General features: G+C 31.0%; 3 protein-coding genes across 4 annotated transcripts in view; 1 reads left to right on the top strand and 2 right to left on the bottom strand.

The window, feature by feature from the left end:
- The window catches only part of LOC118066939 (E3 ubiquitin-protein ligase MARCHF3-like), a 107,642-nt gene that overhangs the window by 864 nt on the left and 84,826 nt on the right, over positions 1-21,952 (top strand). The window lies entirely within an intron of this gene.
- LOC118066936 (xanthine dehydrogenase 1-like) lies at positions 274-10,753 on the bottom strand. The gene is made up of 24 exons (XM_035083382.1): positions 10,482-10,753; positions 9,545-9,594; positions 8,375-8,558; positions 8,078-8,209; positions 7,826-7,988; positions 7,287-7,500; positions 6,921-7,141; positions 6,665-6,767; positions 6,406-6,533; positions 6,154-6,276; positions 5,768-5,935; positions 5,343-5,624; positions 5,162-5,266; positions 4,851-5,064; positions 4,577-4,760; positions 3,829-4,208; positions 3,526-3,719; positions 2,755-2,913; positions 2,567-2,695; positions 1,964-2,094; positions 1,632-1,881; positions 1,097-1,193; positions 926-1,036; positions 274-840 (listed from the first exon to the last, which is right to left on the bottom strand). The coding sequence occupies exons 1-24, from the start codon at positions 10,505-10,507 to the stop codon at positions 773-775; spliced, it is 3,816 nt and encodes a 1,271-aa protein (XP_034939273.1). The 5' UTR covers positions 10,508-10,753; the 3' UTR covers positions 274-772.
- On the bottom strand, positions 10,952-13,908 carry LOC118066937 (maternal protein exuperantia-like). Its single transcript, XM_035083383.1, has 5 exons — positions 13,746-13,908; positions 12,747-13,069; positions 12,383-12,664; positions 11,974-12,306; positions 10,952-11,885 (listed from the first exon to the last, which is right to left on the bottom strand). Exons 2-5 carry the CDS (start codon positions 13,035-13,037, stop codon positions 11,586-11,588), a joined length of 1,206 nt encoding a protein of 401 aa, XP_034939274.1. The 5' UTR covers positions 13,038-13,069; positions 13,746-13,908; the 3' UTR covers positions 10,952-11,585.

The following is a 21,952-nucleotide window of genomic DNA, read 5'->3' as shown; positions in this document are numbered from 1 at the left end:
AATCAATTAATATTTTTGTTTTTTTTTATCCTATAAATTTTACATCTTTATTCATGCTGATAAAAGAGAATCATTCGAGGTAGGATTTTGAATAATTAAAATGCATTTATTGAACTCGATATTTATTATTCATCTTGCTAAAGAATTACAGAAGCTTAGTAACAGTTGATTAATATTTTAGATGAAACTTATTTGAAAACTACATAATATTTAGCTCTTAAATAAATTTTTTACTGTAAAAAGAAGACGAAAAATTAACTAGTTCAGAATAAATTGCATCAAAAAATCTTGTTTCAATAATTTAAGAGAGGTTGAATTTTATGTTTTAATCCATACAGGTGCTTAAAAATTTTATGTATTTTTTCTCGTTATATATTGAATTAATAACATATTTAATTTAAAACCTAGGAAGAGTAAATTCACATCAACTTATAAAATATTTGGTTTCATCTACTTAGATCATTTAACAAATCTAGACTTTTATCTATAACTTTACTAAACAATAATTCATTTACTGCCCTTTTACCTTTTAAGTTTTACTTTTATTTAATTAATTTAAAAAATTTCAATTCAAACCCAATTCTAAGAAAGCTATTATACAAAGTATTTAATAATTTAACATCATAATAATCATAGCATTGTTTCATTCGATACAATATTCAATTAATTCACTTCATCAAAATTGTCATCACGAATAGAAATTCAATGAATATTTTAGTAACAATAGCAGTATAATTATTTTTAAGAGTGAACAGACGTAGACTTGGTCGATCTAAAATGTCATTAATTCCTTCGATGTAAGGCTGTTGAGAAGTATTCTTTCGGTAGTGACTGGACCATCTGAAAATAAAGAAAATAGATTCATTCAATGTACAACGTAATTTAATTTCCTGTAGAAAAAGGTATTTTATTGAATACTCCTGACCTAATTGAAACCACGGGTCGGTATTACCGGCATCCTTTCTTGCTGATTCTAGCGCATTACGTATAGCCAGTACTATTCCATAGCTCATGCATATTGGTGGTTCTCCAACAGCTTTAACCGATAAAATAAATTATTTAAATGTATCCGACTTATATTTTAATCTCTAAATACCTTTAGATCGAAGAACCCCGTTTGGATTTGGAGCATTACGGCGAAAGTATACTCGAAAATCAATAGGAATGTCTTTAGCGCCAGGTGGTTTGTAATTCTGAAATAAAAAAAATAGTAAAATTCATTTTTTGGTCTATTAAAATAATTACCTCGTTATTAGTTGTGCATTACTGGGTAGGAGTATATCATTTTTTAAAGATTATCCAGGATTATCTCTTATCTTTTTAGGCATTCAAAGTCATAAATATTTGAGTCTTTGCAAATTCGTCCAATTCGTTATTTTTAATTTATATTAATTAATGTTCAAATTCTATTTTTAAAGAGAAACTTCTTATATCCGATATATTAAAGTTTAAAACTTCATAAGTAAGTGAAGATAAAATAACTTTTTACTTTAATTTAAACTAATAATAATGTTTTTAAGTTAATTGCAAGTGTTGTTGATTGAATGATTATAATTTAAAACTATTGATTTAGAGGAAGTTAAGTGAAGTATTATAAATTCATAAATGCTTCTTAGATAATTATTACGAACCCATGTACGATAATTAACCAAGAGGCCTGTTTTTGGATCATATATGATATCCTCAGAAGTCCAATAACCAATCCCCATAACGTATGCGCCTTCAGCTTGTCCCAAATCAATCTCCGGATTCATGCTAGTGCCTACGTCTTCTAATAAATCAACTCGTCGGATCAAATGTTGTCCTGTCAGTACATCTATCTCCACTTCAGCCACAGTAACACCATAGATATCGTATTTTTTTTCTTGCTTGTGGCCCAACCTTTTAAATGAGAATAAGAGTTTTTTTATTTAAACATAAAATAATAGTTGTCTAAGTAATTTTACTTCAGAAAGATACTTACATGTGATGTACGGTAAGGCTAATATTTTTTTCATAGGCTGCTAAAACCAATTCCTGCCAGTCTGGGTCGCTTAGTTCAGCCTTTACCGGTGCTAATCGTTGTAAAAGCTCCTCACAAGCTTTTATAGTTGCCTAAATAGGAGAGATCAGTATTAAAAATCTTTTAAAACTGATAAACTCCACTTTATATCTTATAGTTGCATTTTATCATCTATAAAGAGTTTCAATTTTAAATATTGATTTTTTTTTTTATATATATATAAAAGACAAGAAATAAAAATAAATGAACAATTGAATTTAAAAAAGTGATTGTTTAGAATGAAATAATCGATTACTCATAAATCTTTAAATGCAAAAAAATCAGTTACTTTAAATGTTATTTAAAAAATACAAATTTAGTTTTATAGAGATATCGAATTCAATTAAAAGTATTAACTAGTAGCAAAGCGAGATTATATGATAGATAGTGTATATGGATGATTCAGTTACTTCTCCATTAAGGTATTATTGGATTAAGTTCACTTAACAATAATATACGTGATAATCATTCACATCGAGCTATTTCAGCATTTCGTATTTATTCTATAGGTAATGTGATAATTACCGCTGCACAAGATTCACTGCCAATACTGCCACCAGTTACAACATTATTTGGAGCTATCATATTATTGGAGGGTTTTACATTGATCATATCTAGGTCTATTCCTAAGGTATAGGCAGCAACTTGAGCAACCTGTAGCATTCACAAAGGATTAGTTTCGAATTACTCCATGTTACAATTATGTTCCTTACTTTAGTGTGAAGTCCTTGTCCCATTTCAATGCCACCATGAACAATAGATACCGTACCATCTCGAGCGTATACTGATAGCAGGACGTTGTACTGACCGAATACGTGGAGAGGATATGTCAACGGGATTAAGGACATCCCCCGTTTTCTCCATCTGTTCTCCTGTAAAGTAGACATATAGATATCAAAAATAAAGTTTCATTCTAAGAGAGGAAACATTTTTTTGTTTTACATAAAAAATATCATTGGATATTGAATGATGCATTATTTATTTTATACAATGATTTGCAAGAAAATATATATATCGATATTACTTTTAAATTTATTTATTCATAGTTTTGTTTAAAGCTTTTCAGCTTGTTAGGCAAATCCAATTTGAATACATCCGATTTAAAATTTTTCTTCAATTATACATAAATTGAACTTTATAAAATATTAATGTCATATATTGATATTGATTTATCAACCAGTTTACATTTGAAAATCGTTTAGTCATGTAATCACATCAATTATGTAACTCGAAGAGAATACATTGAAATTTCGGTAAATATTTCATTTATAGTAGCATTTTCATTCGAATAAACTCGTGAACATTATTTAAAACTTGAATAAATTAATGAAACTCAAACTCGTATCAAGTGTAAAAAAACTTTTGAATATTTAGAAATTTTTTACTTATCATAATGAAAATCATGCAAGTTATTAAATGATTAAAATCCTTTTGAAATAAAGCTGAAAGTATAAGCTCAAAGGAATCGATTAACAGTTTCTTACATTATTGAAGAGTCGAATACTTCGTATTCTGGTTTCATAATCGGATGATACTTTTAGGTCTTCAATCATTTTGCTTAAACTTTCTTTGCTTGTTGGCTCCATATTACCCAAGCGCACTTCAGTGGGATCTAAGCCCAGTTCTTTGGCTATATTCTCCATTATGGTTTCTACCATTGATACACCTTCTACCGATCCTACAAGAATTTGTCTATTAGATACTTGCTATGGTCGATATTAAATTCCTACCGGTTTGAAACTCTCTGACCGTTGAACGATGGAATAGAAAATTAATTAACATATTACCTGGTCCTCTACAGTATGTATTTGATGGAATATCTGTTTGTACATCAATGCTTTTGACATTCCAAGGACTTCCATCATAACACGTATAAACATGTTGGGATGTTAAAGGCCCAGCAAACTCATTCCACGTATGGCCTGAGTTATGCCAACTATTAAAATTTAGATATTGAATAATGCCTTTGGCATCAACTCCAACTTCATATTCTTGTCTAGCGGCAGGTCTCTTGCCCATAATCATCATGTTACTCTCGATATTCAAAACTAAACGAGCCGGGCGATTTAACAAATATGAAACAAGTGCGCATGCACAAGAAACCATCGCGTTCCTGGATATTTTAGCACCGTAACCACCTCCCAATCTTCTCACGTTGATGTTGATCCTGTACGATTATTATCGTCAAAAGAAATAATTACCTCATATTAGTTATAGTGACAAGTGTTTGTCAGAGCTCTTATAAACTTTAACTTCTTACTTATAAGGATTCTCGAGAATTATCGGATTAATACTAAAACTTATTACAAGACAAACTTTAAACTAATCTAGTGGTTTCGACATTTTATCTACTAAATTTTATAATTATTTAGATTAGACTTACATCCTTGATCAACATTAACAGGATTAATCGAAATATAAAACAAATAAGTCAATTTCTTCAAATTAATTTAAAGTTTGATTTGTATATCAAAGAAAAACTTGTGATTGAAAAATTTTTCATAGTCTTTAAGATTAATTAATTAAACTGTTTACTTGTTTTGAGGAATACCGAGACAATCAGCAATCACTCCTTGTGTTAAATCCATCCACTGTGAGGTTGGATAAACATCTAATCCGTCTTCAGTTGGAATACAAACACATGATTGTGGTTCCATTGTAAAATGATACTGGTGTCCAATTTCAAATTCTCCCTTGATTACCTTCACAACATCATTACCTGGAATTATACTTGATCAGAAACTTTCATTAATTATTAGATATTTCCATTGGTATTACAATTTTATCTCCATTATCATTAGAATCAAACCTCTTCTTGAAGCAGGTATATCTATGATTTGATAATTTCTAGCTGTATCACCACGAGTGAGAGCATCTTTTACAGTTATCACTGGTGGAGTTTTTAAAGCATCACGATAAGTAACTTTAACTTTCTTTACTGCCTCATTCGCAAGTGCTTGAGTTTCCGCAGCAATTATCCCAATAGGTTGTCCGGCGAATTGAATTACGTCCTCTATGAATAACTGTTGAATTCAGCAAGACCAATAACCAATGACCAATAAATTGATTAATCGAAAAATTCGTTTTGTTCCAAGTAGAAAAAAAAGTGTAATTAAATACCAATTCATTCTCGAACAAAAGAACCTGGTTTTGTGCAGCATTGATAGAAAGGTTCTCTCCTGGAACATCTTTTGCAGAAAAGAAAGCCACAACCCCTTCCATGGCCTGATTGCAATCAAATTATATTTCATTTGAAAGGTTGAATTCATTTGCAAAAATCATAGAATATTATTTATCATACCAAAGCTTCTGAAGCATCAACATTTTCTAGCATTCCATTAGCAACTTCTGAAACCACGAAAGCACAAAATACTTCATGGGGATGAGGTGGTACATCATTGGCATACTGAGCTTCTCCAGATGTCTGATGAATAGACTCAATTTTGGGTAAAGGCTTATTAACTGGCCAAAGGTTTTTATCTGTATCATAATCGTGTTTTGCTGATGAAAGATCACGTTTTAATAGATGGCCACCACTACGTAATTTTTCATTTGCACTGTCTCCCATTTGTCCAAGAACAAACTTAAATACCAGAGAAAAACATATGAAAAGGTCTACTTAGCATGATTCTCATACATTCTATAAGTACGTTTCAAATAACACTCATTAGAGAGATTATTTTCTCATCAAGTATGCATTCATTACGGGTATGTGTTGAAGCTTACCTTATAAAGTAATCCTTCTGCAAGAGTTTTTCTGAATTCCGGTGAATAATCTGGTAACGTTCGATCGGGTTTTAATTCAGAATCAAGTGTATTGAGAGCTTGTTTAAAGACACTTTTATCGAAAAGAGATTTCCCATTTAAATAATCCTCTGTGGCAGAGGCGTGTAACTATAAAAGTATTGTAAATGTGTAATGAATTCGACCTGTTTCAATACTTGATAAAATTTACAACAAGTACTAGATCTTCGCGAACGATAGGATTCGTATATTTCTTTTTTATTGTTAATTTTATGATGTATCATTTAACATGACTTTTTCAATATTCTTGTTTCTATTTTTTATCATATAACTAAAGTTATTACAAGAATTTATTTTAAATTACTCACAAAGTCAGATCTGATGCCTCCAAATATGATGTTTGGTTTCTCTAGAACCATTCCATTGGAATCTAATTTAAAGAGAAAACCTGCATTTACGTGAGCATGAGCATTTTGAGCTCTTGGCATTATCTGGAACACATAAAATTGAAATAAAATGGATGGAATTCATAGGGAATCATAATTTTTTTTATGGTAAATTGATATAGCAAGTATTAAACTGTGAATTAATAGAATTCTTCCAAGTGTAGCTTGATATACCTTGTAAGATCGATATACGTGGCCAGAACTTAAAGCTGGTATCACAATGCTGTATATAATTTTGTGTTTCATGTCCATTTGTAGGAAGTCCATGAAGTTGACAGTTGTTTTATTTGCTGGAGAATCAACTAAGAGGAAAAATAAAGCTTTAAAAACTGTTGTCAGGTAGTCAAGTATGATGAGAAAAAAAGTTAACAGAAGGCATAAAAATAAAAAATGAGAAATAAAAAATAATGCAATGGAAGATAAAATTTTTTACGGATATGTATCTCAGCTCCTGCAGTTTCCAACATGAGGAACAGATCCGAGGGAAATTCGCGGTGTTTGTGCTTTATCATCAGATTTCCAGCCAGAGTTCCTATCTGCAATGTGCCACGGAAGTGCACATGTGAATTAGATGCTTTTCTTCTATTAACCTTACTCTAATACTTTAGCTACTGACTATTTATTTGAAGTTATATCATCATTTTTAATTTCCGAGGTTTCTTAAGCCAACTAGCTGAAAGGAGACTTACATTTCGGACTGGTACATTAGCAATAAGGTCGATATGATTGGCCATGTATTGCAGATGCTGAAATCCAGGTTCCTTGGAGTATTTCTTCAATGTATGTTTGGCAACGCTGAGCGTAACATTACCACCAAAAGTGAGATTTTTATCATCTTTCTCGACTCTATGTAGGTCAGTGATATCATTTACGTCTATATATATCTGAACCTGTTCTGAACGGTAAACGCCTGCGGACAAACAATAGCATAGTTGCATGTACTTGCATCGATCGCTCATTATCACCATATCGTGGTGATCGTTGTTAGGGCAAGAATATAACGTCTGCAAGCCAAGCTAATTGTTGTCTTGATAGTTGATTTCATGCAACCTCACCGTGTGCTGTATTGCCGCCGTACAGAATATAAGTTGCATCTGGATTGTTTTGAAAGACATTGAAGAGATTTTCCACTGACAGAACTTTGTGGAACTGCACATTATTCATTACCATGTGAACTTCTTCCGGATTTGCGACGAACTCAGTCGTCTCTCCACAGCTTCCTTTGCATGCTACTCCGGTCTTGGGACAAGTTTTCCACTTGTATACTTCCTACGAACAAGATGAAGTGATCTAGTTAGTCATTTCACCCTCTATATATATACGCTTAACATAATGAACAATTGATTTATTTTTAACTAGATAGATAATTGCTAAGTTGAAACTCATTAAAACTATTGAGTTTAATATTTGATACATTCAAGTTCACTCTGGTTATCTCTGACACAAAGAATTTGTTCATACAGAATCCGTGAAGCCCTTCATTATATACTGCTCTTATTACCTTAATAACAAAGTATAAAATGCATAGAAGAAAGGCAATTATAAATTCCTTGAAAATTTATCAAGATTAAAGTAGTACTGGAAAGTTCATTACCTCAATATCAGCAATTTTTTGTGATAAGTGAGGATCAGCATCGCTGGCTAGTCCTTTGAATGCGTCGAGAATTGGTCGGTATCCAGTACAACGACAAATATTTCCACCAAAAGAATTTTCTATTTTCTTCATTGATAGTTTATCTTTATTACTTTCCAGTAGACTGCATCAAATTCATTTATTATTTTCACTACATCATGTTTTCATCTTTTACATATTAGCTTTATTGTTGAGGATCAAGTCTACACAAACCTGTACATATTCATGACCATTCCAGGAGAACAGTAGCCGCATTGAGATCCATTCATGCCAGCTAGGGTTGTTTGAACTTTGTGATAGCCTATTTTTTTATTCCCTATTCCCTCAACGGTTTTAATCTCCCATCTAGTAGAAAAAATTTCAAGATAAAAGCATTACATAAGCAGATTTAGGATCATACACTCCATATCCAATTAAATAATCCGTCAAAGTTGGTTCGTTCATTATTTTTCTGCTACGTTAGTCATATCAAATGATATACCACTTTCTCGTTCTAATGACAAACCTTACCCATTGCAAATGAGGACTGGTACTAGACAAGAATTTACTGCAAGAGTTTCTCCGTGGATCTCTGCAGCAACTATACAGGTACCACAACCACCCTCATGACACATAGACTTTGTTCCTCGCAATTTTGCGTGGTCTCTGATGAAAACGTTGAGCGTTGTATCCGGCCGTAAGTCATTCTGTTTCACTAATAATAAAAATTCATTATATCATCACTTTTTATAATATCTTTTGACAGCTTCTCTATGTGTATTATCTTCTATTCTAAATAGACTTTGTTAAAGAAAGAATTTTTGCATTTTTATTCATTTACATTATTAATTGCTCTTTCATATTCTTCAGGAATTTCTTTTGCTGAAAAAGTGATAGAACTTTTTTTATGTTTCATGATAAAAATCATACAAAATGATAACTTTTCATTAATTGATATAAAATTTTCCATTAGTTGCTTAATACTTTTTTTTTACACAAAAGAAATTGAGTGAGATTTTTTTTTTATTTTTCATAAATGAATCAAGAAAATTGAAATGATATTTTCAATTTTCTATTAGGAGAAGGATTTCATACACATTTAGTTTTTATATTATTTCAATTCTAGCCAGTATTCTAGTAAATAGGTTAGTCATTTGTTTAACATTGAATTTATTGTTTAAAAGACTATTAAGACATCAACCAGTACTACTCACGCAATCTACAACTATTTATATGAGAATAAAAAAGTCAATTTATCAGTGTTATTGATACTAGATGTAATTTTTTCATATAAACGATATCGTTATGAATATTAACTGATCATAAGTCACATTAGATAAAACACTTCAAGATTATTCGTCTTAGACATTGAAAATATTTAGCAAAAAATCAATAGCTAATATTTTTATCTTTACAATAGAAAGTTGTCTTTGTGGAGAGTAAGATAAGTTTGATCATTTAGTGTGGGATTATGTTAGATTAAAAAGCCAGTGTATTATATATTTATCAGTCATCATTAAACTCAGCTTACGTAACTATTATCGTAATGTTGTTACGCTTAGTTACTTCTATCATGAGTACGCATTTTGCTAAGAAAATGTCATATCATTTCTTACTTCCACATCTCTTACCTTGGTTGACTGCCCAAGACTTTACAATTATCTTGTTAAATTGGAATCATATCATTGCTTGATACCTTACCTTGGTATAATACTCCATTAATGGTGAACTCAACGTGGTCTTTTGGTGGCCTTGAAAAAAAAATAATAATTATTATGAATTGCTATTTGTTATCATTTCTAAGAATTAAATGCATGCTATAAATACGTGTTGATTAAAACAACCGGATTTGTTATGTAATTGAAAAAAAATCATCAATATTTAATCCTAAAGGAAAAATTTGATTTTATATACTAAAATAGCCAATGACTTAAAATTATTATATGTAAATATTTCAATTTATTCAAAAGTTATTATATATAATTACATCCATATGTTACTAAATATTATATATATTTTGCAATGATAAAATGAATTAATAATTAATGTCATTCAAAGTAAAACCATCTTTTGACATAAACTCGTTTTAATTACTTAAAAATATTCACATTCATCAAACTTAATGACATCTGATGATAACAAAAATTTTTTGAGATTTATTGCAGTAAAAAATAATCAAAATACTAAACGAGATAAAACAATAATTCAAAAAATATGATCTAGATTTAAAGTAAATAAAATAACAGTAGTTTTTCTTTTGAATAATAAAGATAAAATTTGATTAAAAATAAATCATTGTACTACTAAAAATGATCAACTATTCTCCGCATAAAAAAAGTTTGCAACAGCTTTCATAATGTGTATAGAGATATTGAATCTATAAAAAAAGAGTAAATAAAAAACTGTGAAAAGATTATGGCTTTCACTATACGCTTGGTTTGGTCGTTTTACCGCGTTCAATCACTCTTGTGGTTACGATAACTCATGACATTCAATCTGTATGCTTGAATTGTCGTGTATTGTAACAGCATCACTATGGATAGAAGATGAGGCAATAAACTACATAGTGATTGTTAGCTACCACTCGATGTTGAAAATGGTTAAAAATTTATTTAGTGAATAAGTAAACCGTACTTACCCTTCAAAAGTGTAAGCCTGACCCATTTTGGTGTCTCTCTTGTATCAAAGCTTTCCTCCAATTGCTGTGCAAGTGATCAAACAAGCGGTTCAATGTTTTGCTGTTAAGCGAACGCCTAAGCGAGTAAGAGAAATTCCATGCAAGGATCAATGGTTAAATATAGATAAACTCGCTTCAGCTCAATGCGATTCGGTCACTAACAGGTTGATCCCGAATAAAAGGATTATTCGAGTTCTCCGTTCAGTCTTCCCACTCATGCGATCGTCATAGTTTATATGTGCAGCTCACTAGTCTCCTCCTACTACTTTAATGTTGATTCTTATGTTTGCATGAATAGTGTTTTGTCTCGTTTAAAGTAATTTCTATCAATAATGACATATTTTGTTTTATGCTTGTTTCTTAACGCAAATTATTTTAAATATCTGTTATGTTTGGGTACACTGGAGATTGTTAAGTAATAATCACATGTATTCTTGATTTACATCCAAACATTTTTTATTTATATAATCAGTGAGATCCAAATTTAACTAGAAAATAGCAGGCATTCATTAGATACATAATTCATTAACTATAATGATTTCTTTCTTAATCATGGCAAATATTTATTTGTTCGATGCTGATAAACAAAAAAAAATTAATAAATTAAAAAGAAAGAAAAAAAATAAGTACATTTCAGTACTATTAATTAAAATAGTAACAATGAAAAAATTAGCTAAGATTAATTAAAAATATAAGCCACGATTTTATTAATTTAATCTTATATAATGATACGCCCGTATCATTGGTAATTTGTTCTTTTTAATATATTTATATATATTTATATCTTATTGCTCTCCGAGAACATGTTATTAGAAAAAATATAACGATTCTTAATAAACTCCGCAATTCAGAACAAAAAATAAAATAAGATCTATAATAAATAATTATAAATCATCAACATGAAAATCAAATATATCTTATTTGAATATGAATAAATTTAAACTAAAAATCTCAATATTTAGTAAGTTAAATATATCGCAGAGTCTTGATTAGAATGTGTAATAAAAATAAAGCATTTTCTTATCGATTATTGGTACCGTAGTACGTATAAGGCACTGATGCAAATTAACCTAATACTTTTGTAGATTCCTGTTCAACAACTTCAGTTTTCACCTGAGGCGGTGAATGAACTGTTGTAGTATCTGGACTTTCAGTTCCCGACACATCTTTGCTATTCTTTACATTTTGAGTTTTCTTAGTCTTTTTCTTAACATCAGTCTCAATATTAATCTTGGGTTTCTTCTCAGGATCAAAATGGCACTCGAGTACTTCTATGAGGTCTTCTTTTTCTTTAACTGTTGCTTTTGCGACTTTTTCCTTGATCATTTTTTCTAAAGCTTCTTTCTGACCTGCGGCCCATGCTTCCTATTAGTACAATGAGTACAAGATTAGATATTACAATTTAATTTTTAACAAAGATGACAAGATTAAAGTACTACTTAGCTGAACAAACCTTCAATTGTGTATAGTCGATGTAGGATTCAGCAAGTAGTCCACGTAAACGAGTAGCGTGATGACGTTCACGACGACTCATTTGGACAAGAGGTCGGAAAATAGGCTTTAAGCTATACTCGCGTTCAAGCATAAGTTTTTGAATTTCATGCTCTTTCTCTTCTGCCTCTACGGGTTGAACAAATTCTCTGATGAATTCAATTGTAGCTTTGGATGTAGCATCATCTTTTTCTTTCCCTTCATTAGTTTCTGCATTCTCTTCATCGTTGCTTAAATGTTGAAGAATTTTGTACACTAATCGAGCTCGAGTCTCTGCGTTATCACACGGATCTTTCTACGTAAACAAAAAATAAACATTAATATTGTATTTGGTAACATGCAGTTTATAAATTTTACCAATAAACTCGTACCTCGTTTAATAATGTATGAGATAACGTTCGTAATGAAAAAGCTTGCAGAGTATTGGCACATTTCGAAGTGGCAACATCAAATCCATTAACGAATCCTTTGACAGTTTTTTTGAATCTCTCGAGCAGTTTGTACTTCATCAATGAGTCTAATAGCATGACCGGAATAACTTTACGCGATTCATGGTGGACTAAAATAATTCCATCTTCATTATCCTTTTTAATTTCTTCTAACCATGATAGAAAGTCTGATATTGCTGAAATTTCACTCTTAGTCTTCAATACCTGAACGAAAACAAAAATAAATGAAGAAAGAAAAGAAAAGATTTTACAAGTAGATTATTGAATTTATTTTGTGTTTACTTACTGAGTTTGTTCTGCTACTCTTCAACACACGGTATTTTCCGATAGTTACAACCTTTAAATTGTGTCTTTTTCGTGCTGCAAGATTCAAGTTTCTAAAGGGCATTACGTATTGAGCAAATTTAGACTTCGAAGTATAGCCCGCAATCTGGCAAATTTCATCAACAAATTTTCTTCCTGTAGCATCAATGTCCAAACCAACTAATCGGTAATTTCCTGGAGGAATTCCTTCAGCTGGAGAGGCTTTTATTGATGGAACTGTATCTCCATTTTCAACAGTTGTTGACGATACCATGGTAAAAGATTTTATATATCTTTGATTTGAATCTATAGAAAGAAAGAATAAAGAAAATCAGTCAGAGAAATCAATAAACAAAAAAAATGATGTTGATATTTAGCTTTATAGTCTTGAGACATGAGTGTATAGTGTAAGGTTTAATTGAGCTCACGAATTACTGTGAATCCTCGAAATCTTATTTATATAAAGTAACGTTCTTATTTGGACAACAGATAGTGTTGTGATGTTAGAACTTTTTTTTTACGTACGAACTTACTTGGAATTTGAGACGAGGAAATTAAGACAAGTTGGCACGCACAAGATAAAAATATTTAATATAATATATTCCTTGATTTTCTACAACGATGTCATTATTGTAGATAATGAAAATTAATAAATTTATGAAATAAAAATACGTAAGATAATTAAATAGTATAGAAATAACCCAATATGTTAACCGTATTGCACGAATGTAGAGTCTAGTACGAAATAATTTGAGACATCCAGATGTTGTGCAATTGTGTCTTAGCGCGAAAAAAAAATATCAAGATACAGAAGAAGCTGAGAATAAAGTTTAAAAGCTTATCACACGCGGGTAAAGCAAAAAACATTAAAAATACATCCTACACGTGGCTTCAAATGGTAACACAGTGCTACTATCTCTTTTATATCGGAAAAAACTGACCCCACCCAATAAATAATTCGTGTTTTATCATGATTACTTACCAAAATTAGTCTCTAGAATTTCCTCGATGCTTGAGATGATAATAAACTTGTGCGTACCAGCGCCTGCAATACTAGCTCTTGAATATTCTCTACGGAGAGCGTACTACGTGCTTCTGAACTGCGTGACAACAACGTCTACCTATCAAAGTTGGTCGAACAAACGCACGTGTCATAAAAGGTAAATCGTTGCTTGTTCTACGCATGCGCCACAAATCATTTTATTTTATCATGTTTGATTGGCTGAATTTATTTGTTACTCGATCACATGATTATTTGAATTCAAAATAAATTCCGCGCTAGACATTTCTTTGGAGATCAGTGAACGGTATTTTTTTAAAATTTAATTATAAAATGTTAAATATATTACGTGGAATAAATGATAAATAAAAATTTATTGTTCATTGAAATAGAATAATTTCATATTCATATATATCATAAAAATTAAATATAAATAGGAGTTTATCATTTTAATTTAGATCGTTTAATGTCAAATAATTTTTTCAATGAAACGAATCTTTTTTAAGAATAAATATATTTTCTTTTTACGTAACAGAATATTCTGGATATTGAATTTTATTTATCATCAGATAAAGATACTTGTGGTTATTAACAAATATTTATGTAAGTGTTTAAATTTTTTTATTTACAAAATAAATAATTGAAAAATAAATATTTTTATTTTCTTTTTCAATTATATCAATAAATATGTTTTATTATTCATCAATATACAAAATCTTTCTCGTATTGCAATAATTTCAAAATAAAATTAAAATTATTAACAATTATTCTACTTGATATTAAAAGTTATTGATACAATTCATTTTTCATCAAACATTTTCATTAAAATCTCTCCGAATTGATGTTATATTTATTCGTACAAAACAAAATTAAAATAAAAATATTAATAAATAAATATTAGCGAGTATGAACATGGCAGCCATATGATGTTGTGTTTTATTATTTATTTCTAATAAAAGGAGTGACAGTTGTAACGATAAATGGAATCTCTTCTTCAACAGTTAAATCCATGATTGAAGGTTGAAAAAAAATTCCTCGCAGATTACACATTGTTGTTTATGAAACATGATTGCAACTCATGATTAAAACAGGATAGCCTTTTAAAAAAGGAATTTCTCTTTTTTTTAAAATCCCTTGTCTACAAACCGATACCATCGAAGTGATTTGTATTTACATCAATTATAAATCAAGGATTTGATATTCATTACACCACGTGACTTGAATGATTGAGTGGTTGAATTTGTGAAAACATTGAACTAATTAACTACTTAGTCTAGCACTCGAAAGTATATATATATTCGAAGGAACTCGTTAAATAATGAGTTTCGTAATAGTTCATTTGTGCAAAACATTCGGAATACGTGTGAAACGATTTTACTACCAACATCGTTAGAAGCTCTATGTAGTTTAAATTTTCGTTAAGTTATTAAAGATAAATGCATAAAACTCACAGTTAAACTCACTCAAACCCTTTTTCACAACAAGAATTGTAGGATTTCACCGAGTTTACAAATCGATTTTACTTTCTGACGTTGAATTATTTCGGTGTTTTGACTTTTTCACGAAATTCCTATACTGCTGCAATGGCTGATAAAATAATGTTCATCTGATATTTTTACTGTCTTTTATTTTTTCATTTTTTTTTTTTTCATTCACATCTAACGCGATTCAATTGATGTGTTTTCGCTATTGTTTTTTCATGACCAGCCTAGAAATATTTTTTTCAATAAAATCGATCATGTTATTCAGAAAATATTATACGAAAAAAATATTTATAATATTTCCCAATGGTATTATGGGAATTAATTCCATGCAGGAATCAAAGTTCAAATGAACGGGAGTTATTTGTACAGATAACGGGTAAACTCCCGACATGCTGTGGTGGCAGGCGATGTTTGGATTTTCGCTCTTCAAATGTATATTTACATACACCGCGGAGTATAAACGGTATTCCTACATGCGTATAAATACATACATAATCCCTATATACTTTGTAATACAAAATGCCCATATCCAGACTATTAATGTTGGTGATTATCATCCACCATTTACTACTCAACCAGTCGAGTTTTTGGACCACAAAAATTTGTTCAGTTGACTTTATAAAACTGTTTTTTAAACTACTGATATCATTTCTCACTATACGTTATTTATCATAACTCACAGTTTCATTAACTTTTACTATATTCAAGCGTTTTATTAAATACGCAATTTAACAAACATCATACATTACTCTACTGGCGGGCTGGTGCTGCATTTATAGGCGCAATTGCGTTTGCAAATATCCAATTTCATGAGTGTGCAATAAACACAGTATGTTTCCGAGTTTCATACACTCCTGAAAGATGAGTATCTTTCAGGTAAATACGAATGAAAATGTCAACTTGTATACTCTCATTAGCTATATATCTAACATGGAAGCTTTGACTACATCTCCTTCTCGATATTCAAAATGTATGTACCTCAATTTCTCTAGCTTTAGAGTTTGCAGCTTGACGACACGTGAAAATGACAGTTTCCGACACAAGTCCCTTGGATTTACATTTCCACTGTTCCCGCATGCAATGAATGATTGTCATTGTCAGCAGCGATGTAACCCTTGGGAAATTAATGATTTTCCGGCTGGTTGTTGATAAGAAAAAAATTTTCAGCTTTCGATTTTTAGATCCAACTCGGTATACATTGGAACACATATTGTCGTCATTTATAGGGGGGGGAAAAAATAATTTTACTATTTATCTAATTAATTAATTAAATATAATGCAATTTTATGATGTTCTTATTTAGTACAACACAGTTCTTGAACAATACAGCTAAATAGTTGTTGGAATAATGTTTGGGTAAATTTTCAAAGTGTTTCAAAGTTTGCCTGCAACATTATAATAAGTATAGTCAAAATTTTTGAAGTAAACGACGAAATTGAAAAATGAAGTTAGTGTTGAAATTAAATGATAAAGTTAAAGTTAAAATTAAAGTAAACACTGTAGTAAAAGTCTAATAATTTTATTTAAATCAACTTAACTACTTCAAATGATTGTAAGGTTAAATAGAATTCTCTAAGTACTAAAATAAAAAAACTAAGAATTCTTGACATCTTTGCATCAAGTATTGTTCCAATGGTATTTAAATTCCAAGTCCATACATTAATTAAACATGTAAATTCCTGCAAAATATTTGGTAGTTGCAGGCTTATATTTATAACAAAACAATTGAAAAACAGAAACAGACATGATGTATGTAGAGCTTAGTCAAGAGGTCATTCAGAAGGTGGAGACTGGAGCAGGCGGAACCGGGGCATCAGTAGATCGTTTGTCTTACTTAAGGGGGTAGCCGATGAGGCTGAGCCTCGGTCACCCGGGACCAAAATTTCTCGACCCTAATCTCGCTTCTTCTCGCTAACGCATTCGCTCTGCCTTGTACGTTCATGCAGCACTGTTGGGCAATCAATATTTATTACCGTTGCTAAGCCGCTGTGAGATAATACGTAACTGCTTAATGGATTCGAACGTTGATAGACTGATCACAATTTGCTCTTGGTGTATACTCAAATATCCCAAGAGTCTATGAACAATTTTTGATGCTCGATATATCTAGTAAATTGCCAGCGACATTCGATTAACCTATCTGTAAAATGTTGTTATGGAGAATATGAAAAAACAAAAGCAGAGAGAGAGAATGAAATATTTTTGCTTGGAATGCACCAACAAAATCGTGGTATTTAATTAACGATCAATCTATTTGACACTAGGGTGTCATGTGTGACAGAGCATAACGAATGTGATTCATTGATGCATCGTTATTACGAATAGAGTTAGGGATGTATGTTTACTGATTTATCTTGTCGTAGGTTATTATAGGGTACAAGTTATACCCAATAAGATCGTTTCAATTGATTGAGACTATTCACATTCAATAACTGATTACGAATATTAACTGTTGAGTGTATTTTAATATTCTCCACCATTGTGTACCAGGCATGCAATCTGTTAGGGACACATATTGAAGGGCCAAATACTATTCAAGGGTACTTGTACTCAATCAAATCTGGTGATTTATTTTTCAAGTGTTGATACTAATGACCTAGTAAAAGTGCCATTTACTTTTATTTCGAATTCATTTGCTAATATTTCATTTAAGATTGACAAATCTTGATTATTTGATGTAATCAGTCATGTAAAGTAAAATGTAAATCCAACTCTTCGTGTTTTAGATGCTGATGATTAGATTAGAGTAAAAAAATTTTTTATTCATGAGTTCAAGTTGTAGTATTTTCTTCTTTTTTTGCGTCAATATCACGAAGATTGATGTTAAAGGAATAATTAGAGTGTAGAGGACGAAATCAAGATTGTAATTATTTATTATAATTCCAAGTATCGTCCATTAAGAGTCGTTCATTATTTATGAGATTAAAAGTAGCTGCTAATAAAATGATTAGCTCAATATTCCCTTCAACACTGAAAAACCGCACGATCACTTTTTTAAATTATTTATTTTACATAATTGAAAGTGAAAATTGAAAATTAAAAGTTAATGAGTTATTTTAAAAAATTCATTAATTTTTTTTTATTAAATTAATAATTGAATTTTCGAGGTAATTGGTTTATTATGATCTTTATTGATATGAAAATTGTAATTGCATATTTTTTTTTGCACTTACATTTTTTTTATCCATTAAAAATATTAATTGCTATTGATATACAAAATTATAATCTACTGCCACAGAAGCTGGAATTTATTTTTATTTTCCTACTAATAGATAATGATTCTTGGCATTAATTACCATTACTTTTTTTCCTTAGGCATATCCGCCACCAGGCACGTGCAATATTTTATCTAGTAGAATAACTCGTTGGGTTTTATTATTCTAGTGGGAGTTTAGCGTGGGTGAGCGTAGTTTTTTCGTAAATTAGGTTAGTCGTGAAATTCATATCGCACATTTTTTTAAATCTACATACAAACACAGCTAAATAAAATATTTATTTATTTGTCGTATAAAATGAAAATTGAATTCTCTAAAAGAATTCACATGAAATATCATTTTCATAAATGAAGAGCGCGAAACAAATATTTATATATATATGATAAAAAAAGGACAGATTTTTTTTAGAGCTGCTATAAATAGTGAATTCTAACAATGACGTCGTAATTACGTTGCCAATTATATAAGCAGTCATATTGCAAAAAACGATTACAACTATCCTGATGATTATCGACTTATCCTTGGTAATTATCACGATTCGTTACCCTTCTCATTGAAACGAACTTCAAAGAGAGCTAGAGATAATTTTTTTTTAATTATCTTTCTGTCTTATTTGAATGACTTTTCATTAAAATATTCAAGCATTCTCTCTTTGCGCTCTCTCTTTCTCTCCGTCCTCACTCACGCCCCTATGAATATTCGTGAATTTTCAGATGGCAGATTTGCTTGTGATGTAACGGAAATTAAATTTATGTCGTTGGTCTGCACTGGACTGCAGTAGTAGCAGGAAAGTTTGGTAACATAGAGGAGAACCCGGTCTTTTTCCACGTGCAAGCTTCTTTATCATTTTATTTAAAATGCTCCGGATGACACGAACTCAGGCCCTCGTCAAACGAATCAATTTCCTCCCCACTCGCATTCAGGAAATCGAATATATCGGAATCACTGGCCGGTCAAGCTTTCCCTAGTCTATGATCTCCCTTGCTTCTCTCCATTCTATCCAGCCCCCTTTCTCGTATTTCGATAGTGCTGTTAGATAAAAAAATTTTTTTTTCCCCGGTAACATGCTCAAAAAATCTCTAGCCAACATAAAAAACTCTATGCATCATCTGCGTCTGTTTCGTCAATTCTTTTGTTCTATTTTTATTATTCGCTCTATGTAGATGTGTATTTATGTCTATCGTAAAATATCCGAGTCAGATGAGACGCGATATTATCGATTCAAGTCACGCCTGAAGAAGTGCCTTTTCCCAATTGACGTAATGGTTACTGCAACACATTAAGTTGCTGAGTTTAAAAGAAAAAAGAATTCTCTTTCAAATAACCTCAAGCTATTGAAGAATCGGGAACAAACATGTATTTATTTCTATTCACATTTATGATAACAAGGAATACATAAAATGAATATTTGTTGATTTTTGTGCATACCATTACTGTTACTTGTACCAACATTTATGTGAGTTATATACATGCATTCGTAAGGTACATAGGAGAAAAAGGAAGAGAAACTGGTCTCTAACAGTGCGCATTATTGTGGCCCGTGCAACGAGATAGTCGAGCACCGATGTTTTTTCGATACTTATGGAAGCTCTCGTTACTCATTGCTACCAATGGCTTTTCGTATCGGGCCGTGTGCATTCGGGCCTTGTTTTTTATTTTTCCATTTAGATTTTACCCTTCTACCTCTCTTTTTATTTTTATATATAAATATATCTGACTTTTTTCCTCCGTTTGCCGCTTCGGCGCGTACGGAAAATGATGATATTGGCTCGATTTTCCGGTTAACGTTTAAACTGAACAATTCGCAATATTCGACGACCTTACGCGGCAATTCAGTCCACTATTTAATCGCTTTGTGTGATTTATCCGGTGAAAGATATAGGGAAATACTGTGATTCTTTGTAAAATCTAGTTAATTGGTAAAATTCAAAAAAGGCTGTTTAGTTCGGTAAAAAGCCTCTGTAGAATCTGGTAAAAAATTTTCCCTTGAATTTTTAACACATACAGAACATCATTAACCAAATATTTAGATTCTACTAAATAAAAATCCTAGATGTTTTTTTCTACCAAAGTGAAGCTAAAATTAAAACATTCGTGCCTGTGACCAGAATCTTATTCAGATTTTTAGCCAGTGCTTCAATTAAGCTTGGAACAAGCTTGAGAAATAAATTCCAACAAAGGTCAAGGTGTTGCCCGGTGTCTCTCGGCACGAAATAATAGTTATTTTAAGGAAAACAAACACTCTAGTAAGCCTTGTTCTTTTGAAAATACATAATTGTGTGACGATGTTTACACTCTTGACGCGAGTGCATAAGAAGGAGTACGAATTTATAGTGTTTATATTTGAAGTCTTGATGCGCATGGTGTAGTAAAATGAAGGATGATGCTGCGTGTTTACATTTGGGAAAAGTTATTCATGTTTGGTCGCTATTTTCTGCAGTTGAAATTCTCTAAGATTTATTGTCAATCGATATTCTCAGGAAAGCTAAAGCACAGGATCCACATATATATATAAATATATACAAGAATACATACCTATGTTATTATAAGAATAATAATAATAAAGCCAAAACATAATATAGCTTTTAATTTTCAGTCGGATGATTACGCGAATTTTGGAATGCTTCATATAAAGTTTCACCTCAAGTCAACGGTTCAATTATGAAAATGCGTTGCACTTTATATTTGCCACCCTCTTGTGAGTAGACCCCAGTTCTCTGTTTATGCTTTTGAGCAAACTGCATTTCAACTTTAAGACTCCCACGTTTTCCACTGAAGCCATTGTAATTCAGTAGCAATAGGAGGAATGGGTTTCATGAAACGGGTGTCTATGTGTATGGTATATGTATGTATATGTGAAGTGGAACTGGTTGCACGAACGATAGACGAATCGATATCCATGACCTCGATACGTTTTCAGCGTGGTTTTCACACGATTATTTAGGAGGCCTTGCACTAACCTTTGCCAAATTTCCCTTTTAGAATGAGAGAAAACCTTCCCCGAGCAATCCCCAGAGTATTAATATCTCGATCGTGCTGATAGAAGCTATAAAAATGTCGATTCACTCCCCCTTTCGGCCACTTTAGTGAACATCAACTCGCACTGTATTTTCTCATTTTTCTCGAGCACGTATTGTTTGCCTTTCTTATATTCTAGAGATTATAGTAGTTAAGCTATCAATGGATTGATTATTTATATGATAAATATCTCTGTATTTGATAGTGGAAGTAATAATAATAAAAATATTTCTGTGGGTAAATTTATTTACAAGAGTAAAATATTATATACAAGATTGAAAATATGGACATGAAAATAAGATGACAATGTGGGAACACAGCCAAGTAACTGTTGTATTATTAAATAAAACAGGGTATTTTCCTTATTTATTAATTGTTTTGTTTGACTTCCGAGTTACTTCTATCATTTTATTAATCCCCAGTTATTTGGTAAAATCTTATTTAATTCACTTATATTTACTTTTTATCACTT

This window comes from Chelonus insularis, unplaced genomic scaffold (genome assembly GCF_013357705.1).
Source record: "Chelonus insularis isolate UGA/USDA-ARS -01 unplaced genomic scaffold, ASM1335770v1 contig_358_pilon, whole genome shotgun sequence".
Taxonomy (NCBI): Eukaryota; Metazoa; Arthropoda; class Insecta; order Hymenoptera; family Braconidae; genus Chelonus; species Chelonus insularis.
The sequence above is the reverse complement of the archived record's forward strand: the minus strand, read 5'-3'. Positions and strand labels throughout refer to the sequence as shown.

Bases quoted from the DNA above. Each gene is read 5' to 3' on its own strand.
- LOC118066936 (XM_035083382.1), bottom strand. From the start codon at position 10,507: ATGGGTCAGGCTTACACTTTTGAAGG. The intron at 6,768-6,920 runs GTAAGTCTCCTT...GGCACATTGCAG, and splicing joins CTAATGTACCAGTCCGAAAT to ATAGGAACTCTGGCTGGAAA. The intron at 841-925 runs GTCAGGAGTATT...CTTTATTTTCAG, and splicing joins CGACCCGTGGTTTCAATTAG to ATGGTCCAGTCACTACCGAA.
- LOC118066937 (XM_035083383.1), bottom strand. From the start codon at position 13,037: ATGGTATCGTCAACAACTGTTGAAAATGGAGATACAGTTCCATCAATA. The intron at 12,307-12,382 runs GTACGAGTTTAT...TTGTTTACGTAG, and splicing joins CTCATACATTATTAAACGAG to AAAGATCCGTGTGATAACGC. The intron at 11,886-11,973 runs GTTTGTTCAGCT...TTGTACTAATAG, and splicing joins TCGACTATACACAATTGAAG to GAAGCATGGGCCGCAGGTCA.